The sequence below is a fragment of the Protopterus annectens genome, chromosome 4.part0 (genome assembly GCF_019279795.1).
Source record: "Protopterus annectens isolate FY-2018-M chromosome 4.part0, PAN1.0, whole genome shotgun sequence".
In the NCBI taxonomy this organism is placed as follows: domain Eukaryota; kingdom Metazoa; phylum Chordata; order Ceratodontiformes; family Protopteridae; genus Protopterus; species Protopterus annectens.
In genome coordinates this window covers 252,944,691-252,962,850 of record NC_056733.1, presented here as the reverse complement: position 1 = coordinate 252,962,850, position 18,160 = coordinate 252,944,691, and the positions used below count along the sequence as shown (strand labels likewise).

Below are 18,160 nucleotides of genomic sequence, written 5' to 3'. Positions count from 1 at the left end.
AAGTATTGCTCATATACTTAACACAGTAAACTTTTCAAATTTGATTTATTCTTATAAACGATCAAAGGAGCTGGTCCCACTAACTTACTTATTTCTTGATCTAAATTCAAAATCTCCCAATGTTTACTCATTAGTTCTTTCAAAAAGGACGCATCTCTCGTATAAAAGATAGGTGCCCTAACAAAACCTGAAACAGGAGCCTCCTGATAATCTAATGCATGGGCATTGTTAGAAAAATAAGGTCTAGCTGTAGTGGTCCGAAGCCTATGTACCTCGTCCACTGCAAAATCGAAGGTTTGTTGGTCATAACCCCTCTCTAGGAACATAATCCTTAACCTAGCAACCTCTTCTTCAAACCCAGTATCACAAGGGTTCAACCTTGAGGCTCGCATAAGTTGACCCTTCATTACATTACTGAACACGTGACGAGGGTGCATACTACACCTGTGTAAAAACGTGTTCCTAAAACATAACTTGCGATGAATAGAAGTATTCAACAATCCCGAAGGAAGTCTGACTATACTAACATCTAAAAAAGATATATTTTCTCTTGAGCAAGTATACGTGAAACTCAAGAATTCAGTAGAAGCATTTATTGCATCTACAAAGGATCTCAACTCCTCCATGTTGCCATGCCAAATCAGGAAGAGGTCGTCCACAAATCTTTTGTAAAACCAACACCCTCTCTAAAAAACCTAGATTTGAACAAGAATGAGGTCTTAGCTTGGACACTCAGCTGAGATCTCAACTCTATAGCTGTGCCCATAGGGAGTCTTCATGATGATCTGAAGAAAGAGTGTAACCAGCCCCGGACTGACTGTGTTCACCATGTGCTTTTAAGGGAAATTGTGCTTGATTCAGAGAGCTGCATCTGGATATACTGTTTGTACCTGTTATCCTCCCAGTGAACGTTCCCCACAGGTGCCAGTGGTGAAGATTGAGGCTCCTTCATTAATGGCCCAGAGCTGGAGGGCAGTAGCACAGGTTACTACTACTGCTTTAGCTAACAGTTACAGTAGCGTATACAACAGAACTGTAACAGTAATGCCATATATTATGTAACCAATCAGCAGTTAATTTTGTGTTGTACTTTTTAAATTGTTTTCATTCTGAGGACAGAGGCAAAGTATATGCAGTGAAATGAAAGTGGACATGCTTTACTTGAAAGATTTCTTATGCTGTGTTGCTCTCATTTTAGTTGCTTCAACCTGCAATGCACTGAAATTCGAGGAATAGTAGTGATTGTACTATGCCCTCTTTCAATCACAGTTGCATGTGAGTTTGTGTGTATTTTTTCTTGTGGTTTTACATCTGTATTGTGCATAAAAACTAATTTCAAATTTTTATTTTTTAATGAAATATTTTTTGCTTTGGTCTCTGAAAATGTGTTCTGCCATTTGGAATCTGAGAACGATATAATTGATGAACACGTTCTGGATTTCATTAAAAAAAACTGTGGAACAGTAGTCATCTAGTAGTGTAACTTTTTGTAGTGAAATATAGGAATAAGATCAGTAATCCTGTTAAAGATATTGACGGCTGTGGCATTTACTGCATCTTTTATTGTCATCTGATGCTACTCACTGTGTTAAAAATTAGCTGTCATGTTATATTTTTGCTGCTACACTAGTGAACAAAGAGGCAGTAAAGTACTTGCTGTGCAGTCTGGAACATTGTTTTAATGGTGTTGTTCATTCCATGGATTATTGCTAAATGCTGTGCTTGTAAAAATGTCCCTGCTCAAGTATCAGGAGCTCCTGAAATGCAAGAGCCAATTTCCTTCTCACATTTTATTTAAAATGTAGCAAGGAGCTTCTCCTGTTTATACCCATCATGGAGTGCTACAGCACTTGGATTTAACACACACACACACACACACACACACACACACCAAAATATTTTGTTTTAAATTGTAGAAAACTGATTGCTACAGTTTAGACCTCACAGGGAGCAGTACAGGGCTCAGGTTTGACTGCAAATGCAATAGTGGTTTTTTAAACCAGTATGTAGTTAAGGAGCCATGAGGATGGATCAAGTGGCTAATTGGACTCCCTAACCGTTTGTGTCTCCAGGGCAGTTTCCACAGTGTTTGATTGTCTTGCTTTCATTTTTGACTCAGAATGAAGTTTTCCCTTTGTCAAAGTCCTCTTGGCTGCCACCTCCAGTTCTCTCTGAGTTCAAAATGGATGTTTGGCTTTGCTGAAAGTTTCCAGTGCCTTCTTGGAAGGAACCTTTGTATTAAGGTTAGATGTCATCATATGAGACATTTCCACCGTGGAGCCTTTATTTTGCTCTTGAACTCAAGCTTTTAAACCACTCACCTCTGCTGAGTTTAGGATTTTGTTTCTGGAAGTCTCACTTCTGTGTGGTTATTACAACTTCCAGGAAATATTTTGATTTTCCATGCTGTCTACTAAGCCCCCCTTATCATGGTATGCCAGAGAGGCCATGTTTCTCTCTGAACTAATTCTTCAGGTTTGCTGAAGGTGGCCTCAGAGTTCTGCCTTAGTAAGGCTATTCGTTTGTCTGTCTTTTTTCTTAATTATGACAGCTGTGGGACGTATCTCTTGCACTACCTTGATGTTCATATGCAGTACAGGTATTATTTAGACATGACCACTGAATGATCATGAAGCAGTATTGGTTTTGTTTGATACTGGGTTTTTAAGAACGTTTCAGAAGTCACCCTTCCCTAGTGGCTTTTCCTCGGCATTCTATTGTTTCACACTTCATGACATGCATTTGTCTAGTCTGCCTAAGTCTCATTCTGCTAGTGCTATGGCTTTCTAGTCTGTCTTTTTTAGAACTGTGTTAGTAGATTATCTCTGCAACTGCTGCTTGATTCACTTTAAACACCTTTGCCAGGCACTGTAAATTGAGTTTGACCTCTGTATCTGGACTGTCCCTTACAGCCACTGCATTGCAGTATGTTTTAGTGCAGGACCTCCCATCTGGAAGAGTTTGTGACACTGTCCTACAGGTCACTGATGATAAAAGCAGTATTATCAAATATGAAAGTTAGGTACTTAGCATAATGGTGGATTTGTAAGACTGGGTTCATTCTTGATCGTGACCTGCCCAACTTTTCCTGCCCTGGTTTTCTTCGTTTCTTGGATTCTAGTTAGCCTCAGCTCGTTGCCTTAGACCTGAAGAAAGGAGCTAGTTTAGTCTATTATGGGATAGGTGGTGGAGATGTAGCAGCCTGGGAGAGTTTGAGTGTCGAGTGACTAATGCTTGGGGCCTTAGTCCTACGGGTTACTAAGGATGGCCACAGTCTTTATCTCTCTTATTGGTGAGAACATAACTTTGGTTTAGACAGTTGTAGTTTCCAGGTTTTATAGGATACTGCCATGCTGCTTGGTGGGCGATTTTTAAGATTCGTTTTTGTTATGCTGTGCCCTTTTACAAGGATGTACACTTGTAAAACCTTGCTTGTAACATCCCGATAAAGACCAAAGTGCTGACATGATAGGCATACCTGGTAGTGTCATGAAGGCTGACTTGAAATCCTGCTGTCATGGCCGTCTTAACCTCTGTGGTCATTCATATGTCATCTTCTGTTAACATCTGGGTATTTCCCACTTCTCCAATTATGTTGCATTAATCTCTGTGTATATTAAATTTAACTAGTACTTATAGTGATACAGCTTGAGAAGTGCTGATACATCTCTTTCATGTCTGCAAAAGTATGAGTAAACTGTAAATATTTATGGCTTTATCTTTTTCTTTTAACTGTCTTGTCATGTTGTAGATCTGGTCATAGCTGGAAAAGATAGGATCTGACAGGCCATTTACCAGGTTAAGAAAAGGAATAGAAGATGAATGAATGTAGAGTGTGAAACAAAGCAGCAGATGCTGTGTGAAGCAGACTTTGGAAAGGGAATAGGCTCTGTATATGCCTTTCCATGTCACTGTTCATCATTGTATATTTTGCTAGTACCCTTTTAATAGCATATTTTTGTGTGTGTGTTCTTTTTTTTAATAACTGCACTCAATACTTTGCTTCACAAAATTTCTCAATTTTTCCACAGAATGTACAAATACTCATCAAGCCGCTTTAAAACCCGAGCTGAACAGGAAGTGAAGAAAGCAGAGCACATGGCAAAAATAGGTAATAACTTCTTGGGTTTTAAATGAAGTAGTTTGTGCTTGGTTTAAGTTAAGTTTACTTTTCATTTGGTTGACACCAGAAAGAGAGAGTAAGCATATCCGGTGTGCTGTTGAAAGTGTGTTAACATTTTAACTTCCCTCTAATTGTCTTAACACCAGTGTCTTTCCACCCTATTCCAGCTTCATCCAGCTCATCTGTCTCCAGTCAGAAGAAGCATCTTCATTTCCTTCCACCTCCTTTCCCTTTAAATAGGCCCATCTATGCAGCGTGAAGAACTTGTGTGTAGTGAAAACTTCTGATATCCAAGGAGGGCAGTTAGTTGCACCAATCTGCTGCCCGCCTTTTTTTCTCCTCTGGACATTCTCCTGTTTAGGATGACCCCTTCACTATTATTCGATTATCTTTTTTTGCACCAGTGTCATGAAACTCATTTCTCTTCTGGTCTTGTGGAAGAAGAGTTCTGGTACCTCTAGCCTCTGGGTCGTATCTCTTTCTTTCCATCCCCTAGATCTTTATGGTAGTTTCTGTCTTAATTTCTTCCGGTAGACTGATACCCCTTTCCTTGCATGGTATCCAGAAATTCACACAGTGCTCAACGTGTGGTTTCATGAGGGCATATAGAGTGGTTCCAGAATTGCTGAGTTACTCTGGCATTGTTAGCTGATCCCATTTGCCATGTCATTCTGCTTATGGTGGTCCAGTCCAGGTGTGATCAGCCCCTAGATTCTTTTGCCATCAGTTCTGCCCCTCCTAGGTGATATTTCATGTCAGGGTTGTTACTGCCTATGTGCAGTACTTGTTTGCTTTTATCCTTAACTAAGACATTTTTGCCCACTTATTCAGCCTTTCCAAATCAGGTGCTAGATTCTTCCCTACTTCCTCCACTGTTGTGGTTATCTTTGTGTTCTCAGTGAAGAGGTTGATTTGTGTTCTCCATTCATTCAGATCTGTCTGAGACCAGCATAGTTTAGTGTACTGGAACCAGGACAGACCTTTGAAGCACTCCATTAGTCATTTTCCTAATTTCTGACATTGTTTCTGTTACCCCCAACACTTTGCATCCTACCATTCAACCTTGTAGCTATCTAGTTCCCTGATTATTGGCTTATCCACAACCCCATCCAGTTTTCCTTTGAGCTTCCTATGTGGAATTGGCCAGAGGCCTTGCTGATGTCCTTGTAGATAGTCTCCTGGTATTTTCCTGTCAAGTTTACCTGCAACCAGTCATAAAACTGTATTAGGTTTGACTAACAACTCCTTCTGGCCATTAACCCGTGTTGTCAGCTGGCCTATAGAAATAATTTCCTTCAAGAGTTTCTCCATTGCTTTCTTTGCCACTGTTAAAGTAGTCTGCTAAGCAGTAAGTAAACAATGAGCCAGTTTATTGCTTTATGGGTAACATTTCTGTTTTGTATCAATTATTTGTGCTTCTCGTCAAAGCACCAGCTTTATTTCTGTGCTGCAGATTCTCAGGAGGATTTTACCAGCTTCATTCTTCAGTTTCTGATTATGTTGTGCTTGCTGTTGCTTTATTAAAATACAAAGATTTCCAAAATTGCTAGAAGTATAAGCTTTAGGCAAGAAAGTAAAAATCTTTACTTTGGATGCCTTCTGTTGTGGGTAACAGTTTTTTTTTCCTCTCCTTTACTCCCCCCCATCTCCATGCAATTCAGGTTTATTTGTCTCCTGCCTTTGGAGATGTGCGCACCTCTAGCTAGTCATATGGTATGCTAAGATCCAGGCTTGGGGGGTATGTTCTACCCATGCCGTCCCCTGGCTGTTCAAGAATTTTTGTCCTCTGATAAATCTCGAACAATTGAAACCATCATAAAAGAAAAAAATATCTATAAAAGCTAGTGCATTTGAAAACATACAAAGACAATATGAGTTCATATGTAAGTACTAGGCTAGATGCCTTTGCAGGCCATTTTTAAGCCTAGCCAGTTTCCCATTTTTATGTTCAAAATAAACTATCCCATTTGGTTATAGACAGACCTTGTACATCTCATGGCCGGTAATTATATTGCCTCTAATGAGCAGAATTGTGATCATACTGTAGATAATGTGAAGGTACCCATGCATGAGATAAAACATTTGGGAGCTGCCTCAGTCCATTAGTATACAGGGGGCAGTCCTGGGGTAAATTCTGTTTTCTGTCTGTAGATCTGAGTTGCTGTTCATGGAAAGGGTTGGACTTTGTTTTATGTGGATGGGGACTCTGATCCACAGCCGTGGTATCCTCTGCAAGATATAAAAGTCCCTCAAAACCATTCTGTTTTTTGCAGAAGAGGTTTAGATCCCTACACAGAGTATTTCTGATGAAACAGTACTGAACAAAAAAAAAAAAAAAATCATGTCATCAAAACAAAGTGCTGAATGCAAACCAATGAGCAAGTTTTCTCCTTGGACCCTTTATGTATACTAACTGTTGGGAAGTAAGCAACTCCAGAAAACTGCCCTGTTCCTCTGTTAGCATATTGTTTTCAGTGACAGGTAAAGCAATAGCCAGGACTCTTCCTGGCACTGTCAGTATTACCTGGGAAAGGAGCATAATGTGAAAGATTGCCACATATGTTAGCACTTCGGTCCTTGTATCTTGGAGACTGTGAGAAGCTTGAGGCCTACATAATATCAGTATGTATGAACAGTTGGGGAGAGTGCCCAGTGCAGAGACCAAGAGATTGGTCCTTTCTGCAGTTGAGAATTCTTCCACAGAAGGCCCAACTTGTGTCCTGACTTGGAGCTTTCCCCCTCTTGGTTGAGCAGACATCCTTGGTCCAGGAAATCAGCATGCCATTGGTATAAGAGAGACGACTTGTACAACCAGTTTGATGAGGTTTTGCACCATTAATATTGATAGCCTGGATATAAACTTAGGTTGACATTCTGATATCCTATTCCTATGTTACAGTATTCTTGGTGTGGAATTTCTTGCCTCGGGCGACCCGTACGCCTGCTCCTAAACAAAAGCTTCAGCTTGGCTGCTGTAGTTGCTTGGGATGTCACACGTAGGGCAATAAACTAGGGGAGAACCTGTTGAGAAAAACATAAGAATTTCCTGTGGGAAAGTTGTATTGGGATGTGCACATAGGCTTTTTTCAGGTTGAGTGCGGCCATGAAGGCCTGGGCTGGTATACGAGGGAGTAACGTTTGTAGGGATAACCTTCTGAAGGTGGGAAACCTTTAAGAATAGGTTTAGGAATGAAAGGTCTAGAATGGGCCTTCGTGGTCCATCTATTTTTTGGGGACCAGAAACAATCTTGAGTAGAAGCCTTTTCCTTCCTGCCCTGGTGGGACTTTCTATTCCCAGGTTCAGAAAATTGTGTAAAATCTGTGGGAAGAGGTGCCGCTGATTTCTTAGGGGGAAGGGTACACCCATTAAGAGGGGCCTTTCTCTCCAAGAAAGGAAGTATCCTTTTTGAACGATAGCCAGAACCCATTTGTCTGTAGTGATGGTTTTCCAAAAGGGGAGGCAGTGGGAGAGATGGGCAGAAAGGGGAAGGTGGGAAAAGGCAGTCACTTGTTGGGTCCTCCTCTGTCTTGAAACGGTTGATTAGTGGGGGCTGAGACAGCTGGCCTGGAGAGGTTTATCTTCTGGCCCCTCTAAAGTGTCTGGAAGAGAGGGAGCTTCAGCAGAGGAGGGGTTTCTTCTGACAAATGTATTTGTTCATCGCGTTACACTGATGCAGTCATTACACTTGGGTTATTCTGCCGTCAGGCGGTCCCTCAGTCGGCCTGAGTTCCAAAGTCTTGGTCTGGAGTCGGTTGCTGTCGCTTCTTCCCTGACGTCAGTGCGACAGGGATATAGAAGATGCAGCAGACGCCATTTTCTTCAGTCTTTCTTGCCACGCGGTGCCCGAAGCAAAAGCAGTTCGCAAGTGCCTGTCGACCTACTCCTGAGATTTTCATTCCAAATCCAGAACCGAAGTCTTCTACAAAGCTAAGTACCCCATTGGGGAAACTTTTTCTTGCCTCAGACTGATGTCAGTAAAAGTTAATAACTGTATTTCTTGTGGGAAGCAAATACCTCATAAGGATTTCCATTCTTATTGTATCCCATGTCTAGGCCCAGACCACGACATCACTGGTTGTCTGTTTTGTGCTAGGTTTAACGAGCGCAGTATTAAACTTCGGTTTGATTTTGCCCGACATTATTTTGGCAGAAAATTCAATTACACCATGCCGTCGGAACTACCGACCGGAATGCATAAAAAGCGCAAAGACAAGGACAGGCATCCGAGGCCCAAAACTAACGACGAAGCCTCTTCTAGCCCAGTCGCCGGTTCTCCGGTTTTCAGCGAGGCGCCTTCGCAGCCCCTGACAACCGCTTCTTTAGAACCACAGGCTGCCTCTGACTCCCACGAGGAGATGGCTGGGCCTTTGGATGCACCAGATTTTCAGCCTACCGAGACTAACCCTTCAGAGGGATCCGGAGTAGCTGAACAACCCGTAGCTTCAGAGGGTGTTTTCAGACCTACTCAGTTAACCATTAAATCTTCTGCTAAGTCTAAACCTCCTTTAAAAATCAAGAAACAAATTCAACATTCACCAGGACAGGCCTCCATGCCTAAGAAACAAATGCTCAAAATGGCCGAAGACCTAATCACTCTGATCAGGGGGTCCCATCCCTCTCCTGATAAAAGGCCTAGACAGGAATGCAGACTATGACTCATCCGACCAGGTATCCATCTCTTCAGATTCATCCTCTGACCTTGGGATACTCTTTACCCCCTTACGAGGATTCTGATGCTGAGGAATCAATTCCATCATTCTCTCCGCCTGAGGACTACTCCTTTGGGTAAACCTTACATAACATGAGGGAGCATTTCCATCGGGAGGGCCAGGATTACTCAGAATCCAAGAAAAGGCTCAGAGATTTCCTTTTATTACCTCAACACAGACCCCTTGCTATTCTGCCAGTGTTAGATATTGTGGATTATGTGTATACTGAATCCAGTTTGAATCCTGATTCTTTACCTCCTGCTCCAGTTAAGCCAGACAGATACTACAGAGTCCCTGACTCTCACAAATTTCTTTATAAAAGCCCTGTTGCTGACCCTGAAACTATTTCTCAGGGCCCCAAAGGGATAAAGGCCTCTTCAGCAAAGAATCCAGTCCCCTCTGACAGAGATTCCAGTGCATTAGACAGATGGGGGAAGAAAGTATATACATCTGCAACTTTAGCAATGAGGGCCTTAAATTGCCAGTTTCACATGCTAAAATATCAGCAATATTTGATGTCTCAGTTGAAACAAAAAATGCTTCCAAACTCAGATCCTCCTAATTATAAAAAAATGCAGGATTTATTGCATGCAGCTGAACAAGTGGGAAAACATACTTTGCAATGTGGTTTTGATTCATTAGAGGCCTCATGTAGAGCAGCAGTTACAGGATCTGTCATTAGAAAACATGCTTGGTTAAAAGAACATACGTTACCAGATCATGTTAAAGCAAAACTATTGGATGCCCCTTTGCAGCAGGATGTGTTATTTGGAGTTAAGGCAGAAGAGGTATTAAAGAAAATGGAGGATAAGACAAAATCTATGCAAACGGTGAAGGATTTCTTACAGGTTTAGCCTCCTAGATTTAGCAGAAATTGGCCAACAAAGAATTGGTCCTTTCCAATTAGACAGACCTCAAAGGGGCAGATACAGACGTCCAACAGGTAGAGGTCAACCACAAGGTCCTTACAGGCCTCGACAGTGGGGTGCACCAACCCAGAAAGAAGGGAATGACAGGCCCCAACCTTATAAAAAACAGCCCCATTGACTTCCCACTACAGCTGCCAAAACAGTTCTCTCTTGGCAGCCCCCTTGGGAGGAAAACTGGCACTTTTCTATCACAATTGGCATATGATCACCAAAGACAAATGGGTTCTCAACATTGTATCTCAAGGTTACAGGTTCCACTTTCACACTCTGCCAAGATTAAAAGGAATGCCAAATCTGTCGCCAAATCAATGGGCAGAGGCTCAAACCCAAATTACAGCATTCATGGACATGAGAGCTATTCAAAAGGTACCAACACAGGAGCAAGGACAAGAATTTTACTCGAGACTCTTTCTGGTTCCCAGAAAGGACAGAGCCTGGAGGCCCATTCTGGATCTTTCTTCTCTAAACACTTACCTGGATGTTCCAAAATTCAAAATGTTGACACTACAGCCACTTCTTCCCATGCTGGGCAAGAAAGCTTGGCTTGTAACGTTGGACCTCAGGGACTATCAGACAAAACTGCAGAAGATACCTCAGATTCATAGCTGGTTCAAAGCACTACCAATTCTCTGCACTGCCCTTTGGCTTATCTACTGCGCCCAGGGTCTTCACAAAGTGCCTAGCACCAGTAATTGCATTTTGCAGACAGAAAGGAATTCAGATTTATCTGTACCTGGACGACTGCCTGATTCAAGCAGAGTGCAAGGACATTCTTCTAAAGCATTTGGCGTTTGTAAAAAAGTTAAGTTGCCTAGGGTACACAGTAAACGAAAAGAAGTCAAAACTAGTGCCCTCTCAAGAGATAATATTCCTGGGTGCCAGCTTGAATACAACGGCCCAGGTGGCTTATCTCACACCAGACATGCAAGGACAACTGACGCAATATTTTCAATTGATGGCAACAAAGGCCCAACTCCCTGCAAGAACAATTCTGCAGGCCTTGGGTTACATGGCATCTTGCATACTACTAATTCCATATGCCAGACTGCATATGAGGAAACTACAATGGTACCTAAAGAGTGTCTGGTCTCAACACTGTCAAAGTTTGGAAACAGTAATACCACTAATTCCTTGCCTTCAACAGGAGTTTCGATGGTGGGCTCAAGCTTGTCACCTCAACAAGGGACAGCCTTTCACTCAACCCACAGCCAGGCAAACACTGACAATAGATGCATCGGATTACGCCTGGGGAGCACACATGGCAGGAAAATGTATTCAGGGCAAGTGGCCCACAGAACAAAGGCATCTTCACATCAATCAAGAAGAGATGCTAGCTGTGCAAAATGCCCTTATAGCTTTCAAGGACCTTCTGCATCTGGGACAACTACTACTAAAGACAGACAACACCACAGTTATGTGGTACATAAACAAGCAAGGGGACACTCATTCTTACCCCCTCTGCAGACAAGCCATGACCTTGTGGAACAGAGCGCTAACCTATCAAGTTCATCTGCAAGCACAATTCCTGCCAGGAGAGAAAAACACACTGGCAGACGACTTAAGCAGAACCGTCATGGATCCGCACGAGTGGAAATTATATCCACAAATATTCAGAATGATAACACAAAAATGGTGGAGCTCGGACATAGATCTGTTTGCATCCCTAATGAACTGCCAGCTACAGAAATTCTGCACAAGGACTTACCACCCACAAGCATGGAAAGTGGATGCCCTCTCATTCAGCTGGAAAAACCTACAAGTATATGCTTTCCCACCACTACCTCTCCTTCCAAAGGTACTCATAAAAGCCAGGCAAAAAAAGTCAAAGATGATCCTGATTGCCCCAGAATGGCCATGCCAGCAATGGTATCCAATCTTAAAGAACTTAGTACAAGGTCCACCCTGGATTTTGCCTCAAATCCCACATCATCTGACTCAGCACAACAATCAGATACTTGATAGCCAGCTAAAGACTTTAAACCTGGCTGCATGGAAGATTCCTTAGTCAAGCAAGCAATGCCTCTCTCTAAAGCTGTTATGGATGTCATTCTGGAGGCCAGAAGGCCTATCACCAGGAAAGCCTATTCGGATAAATTGAAGAGATTCTGTGCCTGGAACCAGGCTCACAGCCTTGACCCAAATATTCCTTAGATACTACAATATTTAACTGAGATGCTGGACAAAGGCCTCTCCTTTTCATCCATCAAGATCCACACCTCTGCCATCTCTGCTCATTACAACACGGACCCACCAATTTTTTCTAATCCTTTGCTAAACCAGTACCTCAGAGGGGCTAAAAACATAAGACCGCCCCATAGAGCACCTACTCCAACTTGGGACCTCAACTTCGTGTTGGAAAAATTAACTTTACCTCCTTTTGAGCCAGCCAACACAGCAAATTTAAAATATGTCTCTTGGGAAAGTGCTCTGCTCCTGGCAATAAACTCTGCACGAAGAGTTTCAGAATTACAGGCACTAATGGCAGTGGAACCTTTCATCATTTTCCACCAAGACAGGGTGTCTTTAAGAACAAACCCTATTTTTATGCCAAAGGTGGTATCAAGTGTGGCTCTAAACCAAACTATTCACTTACCAACTTTTTACCAAATCCACAGAATAAAGGGGAGAGACTTCTGCATTCTTTGGACATACACAGGCAGTTACGCTTCTACTTGTACAAAACCAAAGCTTTGTGAAAAACTGAGCATTTGTTGGTAGCATATGCTGCAGGAGCACAGGGAAAAGCCCTTTCAAAACAGACCATTTCAAAATGGATAGGACACTGATACGTTTCTGCTATACACACCATGGGAAAACTGTACCTAACAGCATTAGGTCTCATACCAGCAGGGCAACTGCCACTTCAACTGCCTTACCTCAGAGGCGTATCTACCAAGGACGTTTTGGAAACAGCAACTTTGAGTTCTGTACATACCTTCACCACCATCTGCCTCTTTACTCTACATCCAGAGCTGGCTTTGCCACTGCAGTGCTGCAGGGCCTTATAGCCACCCCTAATACCTTATTGAACCAGCCACCCTACCTCAGCTTTGGGATTCTACCCAAGTGTAATGACTGCAGCAGTGTAACACGATGAACATAGTACAGTTTTGTACCTACCATAAATGTAGATGTTCAAGTGTATACACTGCTGCAGTCCAGGTTACCCTCCCTCCTTCCCCTTTTGCTTGCTGGTACGTGCCCAAGTCTTCTACCCTTTACTACCTATGGGGAGTATTTGCTGGTAACTGAAAGTTGTTGATTGCTTTTCTTATGTATGTTTTAGTAGCAATTTGCTTTACCTACCTTTTCTGGGGGCATCTGACGTCTGGGGCAAGAAAAACTGAAGAAAATGGCGTCTGCTGCATCTTGTATACCCCTGTCGCACTGACATCGGGGAACAAGTGACAGCAACCGACACTGGACCAAGACTTTGGAACTCAGGCCGACTGAGGGACCGTCTGACGGCAGGATAACCCAAGTGTAATGACTGCAGCAGTGTATACACTCGAACATCTACATTTATGGTAGGTACAAAACTGTACTTTTTTGCAGGGTAATTTCTGTAATATTTAGGAATAGGAGACACAAGATGATGCTTGATGTTTTGTAATTCCCTACTCTTTTCTTATAGATTTTTAAAATGGTCTGCTGACTGTTTACCAAACAGTAAGTTAGGGTCTAGAGAAGCATTTAAGATTTTAGACATGAAGTCCTCCAGTAAGTATTGTAGACGTAGCCACGAATATCTTTGAAGTACAGAGGTAGAGACTGCAGACCGTGCAGAGCCCTCTGCAGCATTATAACTACATCTAATGGAATGTCTGTCTACTTGGGCAGCCAAAGATAGTTTAGATGCTATGTCAGATTTAGTTGGGCAGTCTGGAGTACCAGCCAGCAGAGCAGAAGCTTGAGAGACGAAGTTCAGAGCATATTTGGTCATATGGTTTTGATATTTGATGGCTCTGAAGGCAAGTGTGGAAGAGGTGTAAACCTTCTATCCAATTCTATCCATAGTTTTACTGTCCTTGTCTGTAGGTAGGAGACAGGCAGAATCAGTCTGGATTGTTTATCTGGTGATACTGCAATCACAGCAAGGTCTGCTAGGAGTGGTTAGACTAGAAATTTCTGGTCCTCAGGCAATTTGTAGAAGCGATTTGACCTCGTAGGGGCAGGGGGCTGAGAGTCTGCCATCTTACATGCTGAGGAAAAGGCATCTAAATAGCAGGGATGACAGGAGGAATGGCAAAAGGGGAGGGAGATTCCACTTGTAGCAATTCAAAATACCTTTGAGTGTCCGACATTTGTGAAGGTGTCCCATTTGAAGTATTCCTTCATTTTGGTTATGGTCTCTCCAAAGGTGATATCCTCTGGAGGGGAGTCACCTTCCATGGATTATTCATCTGGTGAGTAATATTCTTGAGGAGAAGCTATTTGGGAGGCATATGAAATTGATTAATCTGAAGATGAATAATAAGCCTCTTGCTCTTCTTCCCTGTCTTGTTAAGTGAGCTATGGAAGATAGGAGACCGAGGCAGGCCTAGGGGCTAAGGAAGGGTAGATGGAGAAGAGTCTGTGGGCCTAAGGGCCATGAAGGCCTTCATCAAAGGTGAGGTGAAGGACTGCCAATCAGGCTTTTAGTGGGTGTAGTCAGATGTTTGGTGGTCTTTTTTTTTTTTTTTTTAATGGAGTAGCCTTAGGCAAAGGCCTGGAATCGGGTGTATGGCTAAGGGAGGGATGCCGGTCATAGGCCTGACTGTGTCTGGTTCCCCCTTGACCTTGGCTGTAGCCGATGTCTGTGTAAGCTCCATGGATGTGCTAGTCGTCAACTGAGAAGCGGCTTCCTTGAAGGTCGCCGAAGTAGACTGATCTGACGGATATCCCTCAACTCCTAAAATCGGCAGCTGGCAAGGTGTCCGAAAGTAGGGAGACAATGGAAGTGGATCTAGGAATCTTGGCCTCCTTCTGCAGAGGCTCGGTCAGAGCTTGCGAAACGGGATCCATTCTTAGCATTAATTTTTTTAAGTCACTGATTTTCTAGATATAGATTGAGAGCAGCCAGACGGCTGTGTAGGGTCTTGGGAATGAAGGATTGGCAGATCGAGCAAGTGGTATGGCCGTGCTCTCTGCCTTGGCAAGACGCTGCGGTCGTGCACATCTTTTTGAGGTATTTGGCGCCTGTATTGGCATTTACCCTTTTTAGCTGACATCAGCTAAAGGTTACTACAGCAAACCAAGCTTAGCTAGAAGTCAAGAAGAAAAAAACCCAACAGGGTACTTAGCTTTTAAGACGTCTTGTGGTGAAGGAGCAAAGCACACAATGTTACGGTAGTCTGCGGCTGAAAAGTTCTAAAGTCTGTGCGTGCAGACGTCACATTTAAGGCCCCTAGTTTATGGCCCTACGTGTGACCTCCCACGGAACTACAACAGCCAAGCTGAAGCTTTTGTTAGGAGACTGCGTACGGGTCGCCTGAGGTGGGAAATTCCACACCAAGAATACTGCAACCTGGAAGAGAAGGACATCTATGGTTGTGGTAAGATTTATTTCTTGTATTTTGCTAAGGTGCTTGACTCTGCTTCTCACTCTGTTATAATTACTGTTCTAAATTAATGGATTATTTATTTTAATGTCAGGTCAATTTCTGATTAAAGGATAGGAACTTTAATGTTAAAGAATGTTTACGTTAGTAGTTGTATAACTAGGACAGAAGTGCACCAGTGCATGGAGTTGGGACCATTCCTTTTTGAGATTTTGTCTGCAATACCTTCATCAGGTAACATTTATATATTAAAATTTGCAGGTTATGTAAAATTTGTAAGTATAGTATCATGCACTAATGACCATATAGTGTATTATACCTGGAGCACTTGTTTCAGTGGTCAGAAACATATCCAATACATTGTAATTCATGCAAATTAAAAGTTATACACTTAGAACTTTTAAATGACCATTTCCTACATTGTAAACATTTAGAATATTTAAATGACCATTTCCTACACTGTAAACAGTAACGTCATAGAATCATGTAAGATGTTTAGATACTTGGCAGTGTTGGTAAATAGTGATCTGTCAGCCCAAACTGCTGTTGGTTTGGTTGTCAGGAAATGTTTAGTACTATTACTATCATAACCAAAATCTGGTGCCTCTTGATATAAAGAGGTCAGTGTACCATTCTGCAAGACCCGCTTTTGGCCAGTTTTAGACTTCTGTGATTTTTTTTTTCTTATAGCCCTAGAATACTTGTTGGGTGGTTAGTGTCCAGAAATATTTGAAACTGTTAGTGTGAACTTGGCTGCAAAGACAGACCGCAAACATTAATGCTTCAGGCTTTTCTGTGGCTTCCCTACTCGCTCATTCCCTGATTCTCCAGTTGTTTTTTTTTTCTGGTTGCCTTAGCTGTAGCCCTTCACCTGGTGGGTTCACCGACTCCTCAGATAGTCTACCTCATCAGTAACTGCTAGACCTGAGAAATGAGAGTTCTGATGGAGAGCAGCGAACATGGAGCCTGGAAGATATTCTGCTGGCAGTCAGTCATTTACCCTAGCAGTGGGAGCAATTGCTGCAGTTATGTTAGGACATCATCACCACCACCCCTTGTATTAACTCATTCACTCTGGAGCAGCTCAGAAAATGCTGCCTGCTTACTTCCACCATAAGAACAATAGTGCAGCCTGATCTCATTTTCAGAAAATCCATTTGTAATACCATAGAGAAAACAAATGTTCATGACTCTCTTGTAGAGCTAGACTAAACACTGGCCTTTCCAACAGTGTAAATGTTGATAGTGTGTATCTAAGTCATTATTAAATATTTGCTAAGGAATGCTGATACTGTGCATATGTTTTACCTTTCTGGAAAAACAAAGCACAATGTCTTGGTTAATGTACCATATAGACCCATACAATTTGCGTTTAATGTGTTTGTATGAACGTCAGCTTTAAAATGATACCTTAACCATTACAGTGTGATGATCCTTTATGGAGATATTCACAGAAATATGATTAATATATTTCTCATAATTCATAAATAAAGCATAATATCTCATCACCTATAACAGACAGAGGCTACATATCGGTGTACAGGTTGTGTGGCTCAATGTCAGCTTCAAAATGATGCATCATTGTGTCATTACCATGCTCCCTTGCAAAGATATGGGCATAATAATGAAAAGTATTGGAAATGTATAATTTTCGTAATCCTATAAGACTAAACAAACTGTGATATCTGTACATGTGTACAGCACACAGTTCTTTTACCATGTTGTAAGGAGTAATACTGTCTTCAAAATGAAGCATTACTTGGCACATTGCCATGTTCCCTTGTAAAGTTATTTGCCAAAATATGAAAAAAAAAATCATAATTTCCATAACCTAAATCCTAAAACTTTCATATCTGTACATGTGTACAACATACATGGACGGTTCTTTTTTGGAACTATCAATACTGTCTTCAAAATGAGGTATTACTTTGCACACTGAAATGTTCCCTTGCAAAGTTATTTACCAAAATATGAAAAAAATCATTTCCATAACCTAAATCCTAAAACTTTATCTGTACATGTGTACAACATACAGACACAGTTCATTTACCATGTTGGAACTATTAGTACTGTCTTCAAAATGAGGTATTGCTTAGCGCATTGACATGCTCCCTTGCAAAGTTATTTAGCAACATATGAAAAACATTCATAATTTACGTAACATAAGCCCTAAACAAACTGTGATATATGTACATATGTACAGTGCAAGGCCACGTTTCTTTTACCATTTTGTAAGGACTAATACTGTCTTAAAAATGAGGTATTAATTATCATATTGACATCTTTCCTTAGCTAAGTCATTCACTAAAATATGAAACAATATCATATTTTTCATAACTTTAGTCCTAAAAAGTACTTTTTCCATTTTGTAAGTACTAATACTGTTTTCAAAATGCGGGCTTGGGCAGCATGTTTATATGTTCCCTAGCAAAATAATTTACCAAAAAATGAAAATTATAATTTTCATGGCCTAAATCATATACAATTTGTGATATCTGTACCTTTGTACAGTCCACCGACACAATTCTTTTACCATTTTGCAAGAACTGATACTGTCTTCAAAAAGTAGGTTTTGTATAACATGTTCCCTACCCCAGTTATTAGCTAAAATATGAAAAATATAATAATTTTCATAACCTGAGCTATAAAGAAACTGATATTTGTACATATGTGCAGCATACAGGCAAAGTTATTTTACCATCTTGCAAGAACTAATACTGCCTTCAAAATTCAGTCATAGTCAACATGTTGAAATGTTTCCTACCACAGCTATTTACCAAATTATAAAAACATAGAATACATTTCATGAATTGAGTCATAAATAAACTGTGATAGCTGATGACATCTTTCCCTACCAT

General features: G+C 41.5%; 1 protein-coding gene across 1 annotated transcript in view; it reads left to right on the top strand.

The window, feature by feature from the left end:
* MORC2 (MORC family CW-type zinc finger 2) overlaps positions 1–18,160 on the top strand; it is a 1,452,408-nt gene that overhangs the window by 257,638 nt on the left and 1,176,610 nt on the right. Inside the window, exon 10 of the mRNA XM_044068246.1 lies at positions 4,032–4,111. Coding sequence (XP_043924181.1) covers positions 4,032–4,111 — 80 coding nt within the window. The remainder of the gene's footprint in view (positions 1–4,031; positions 4,112–18,160) is intronic.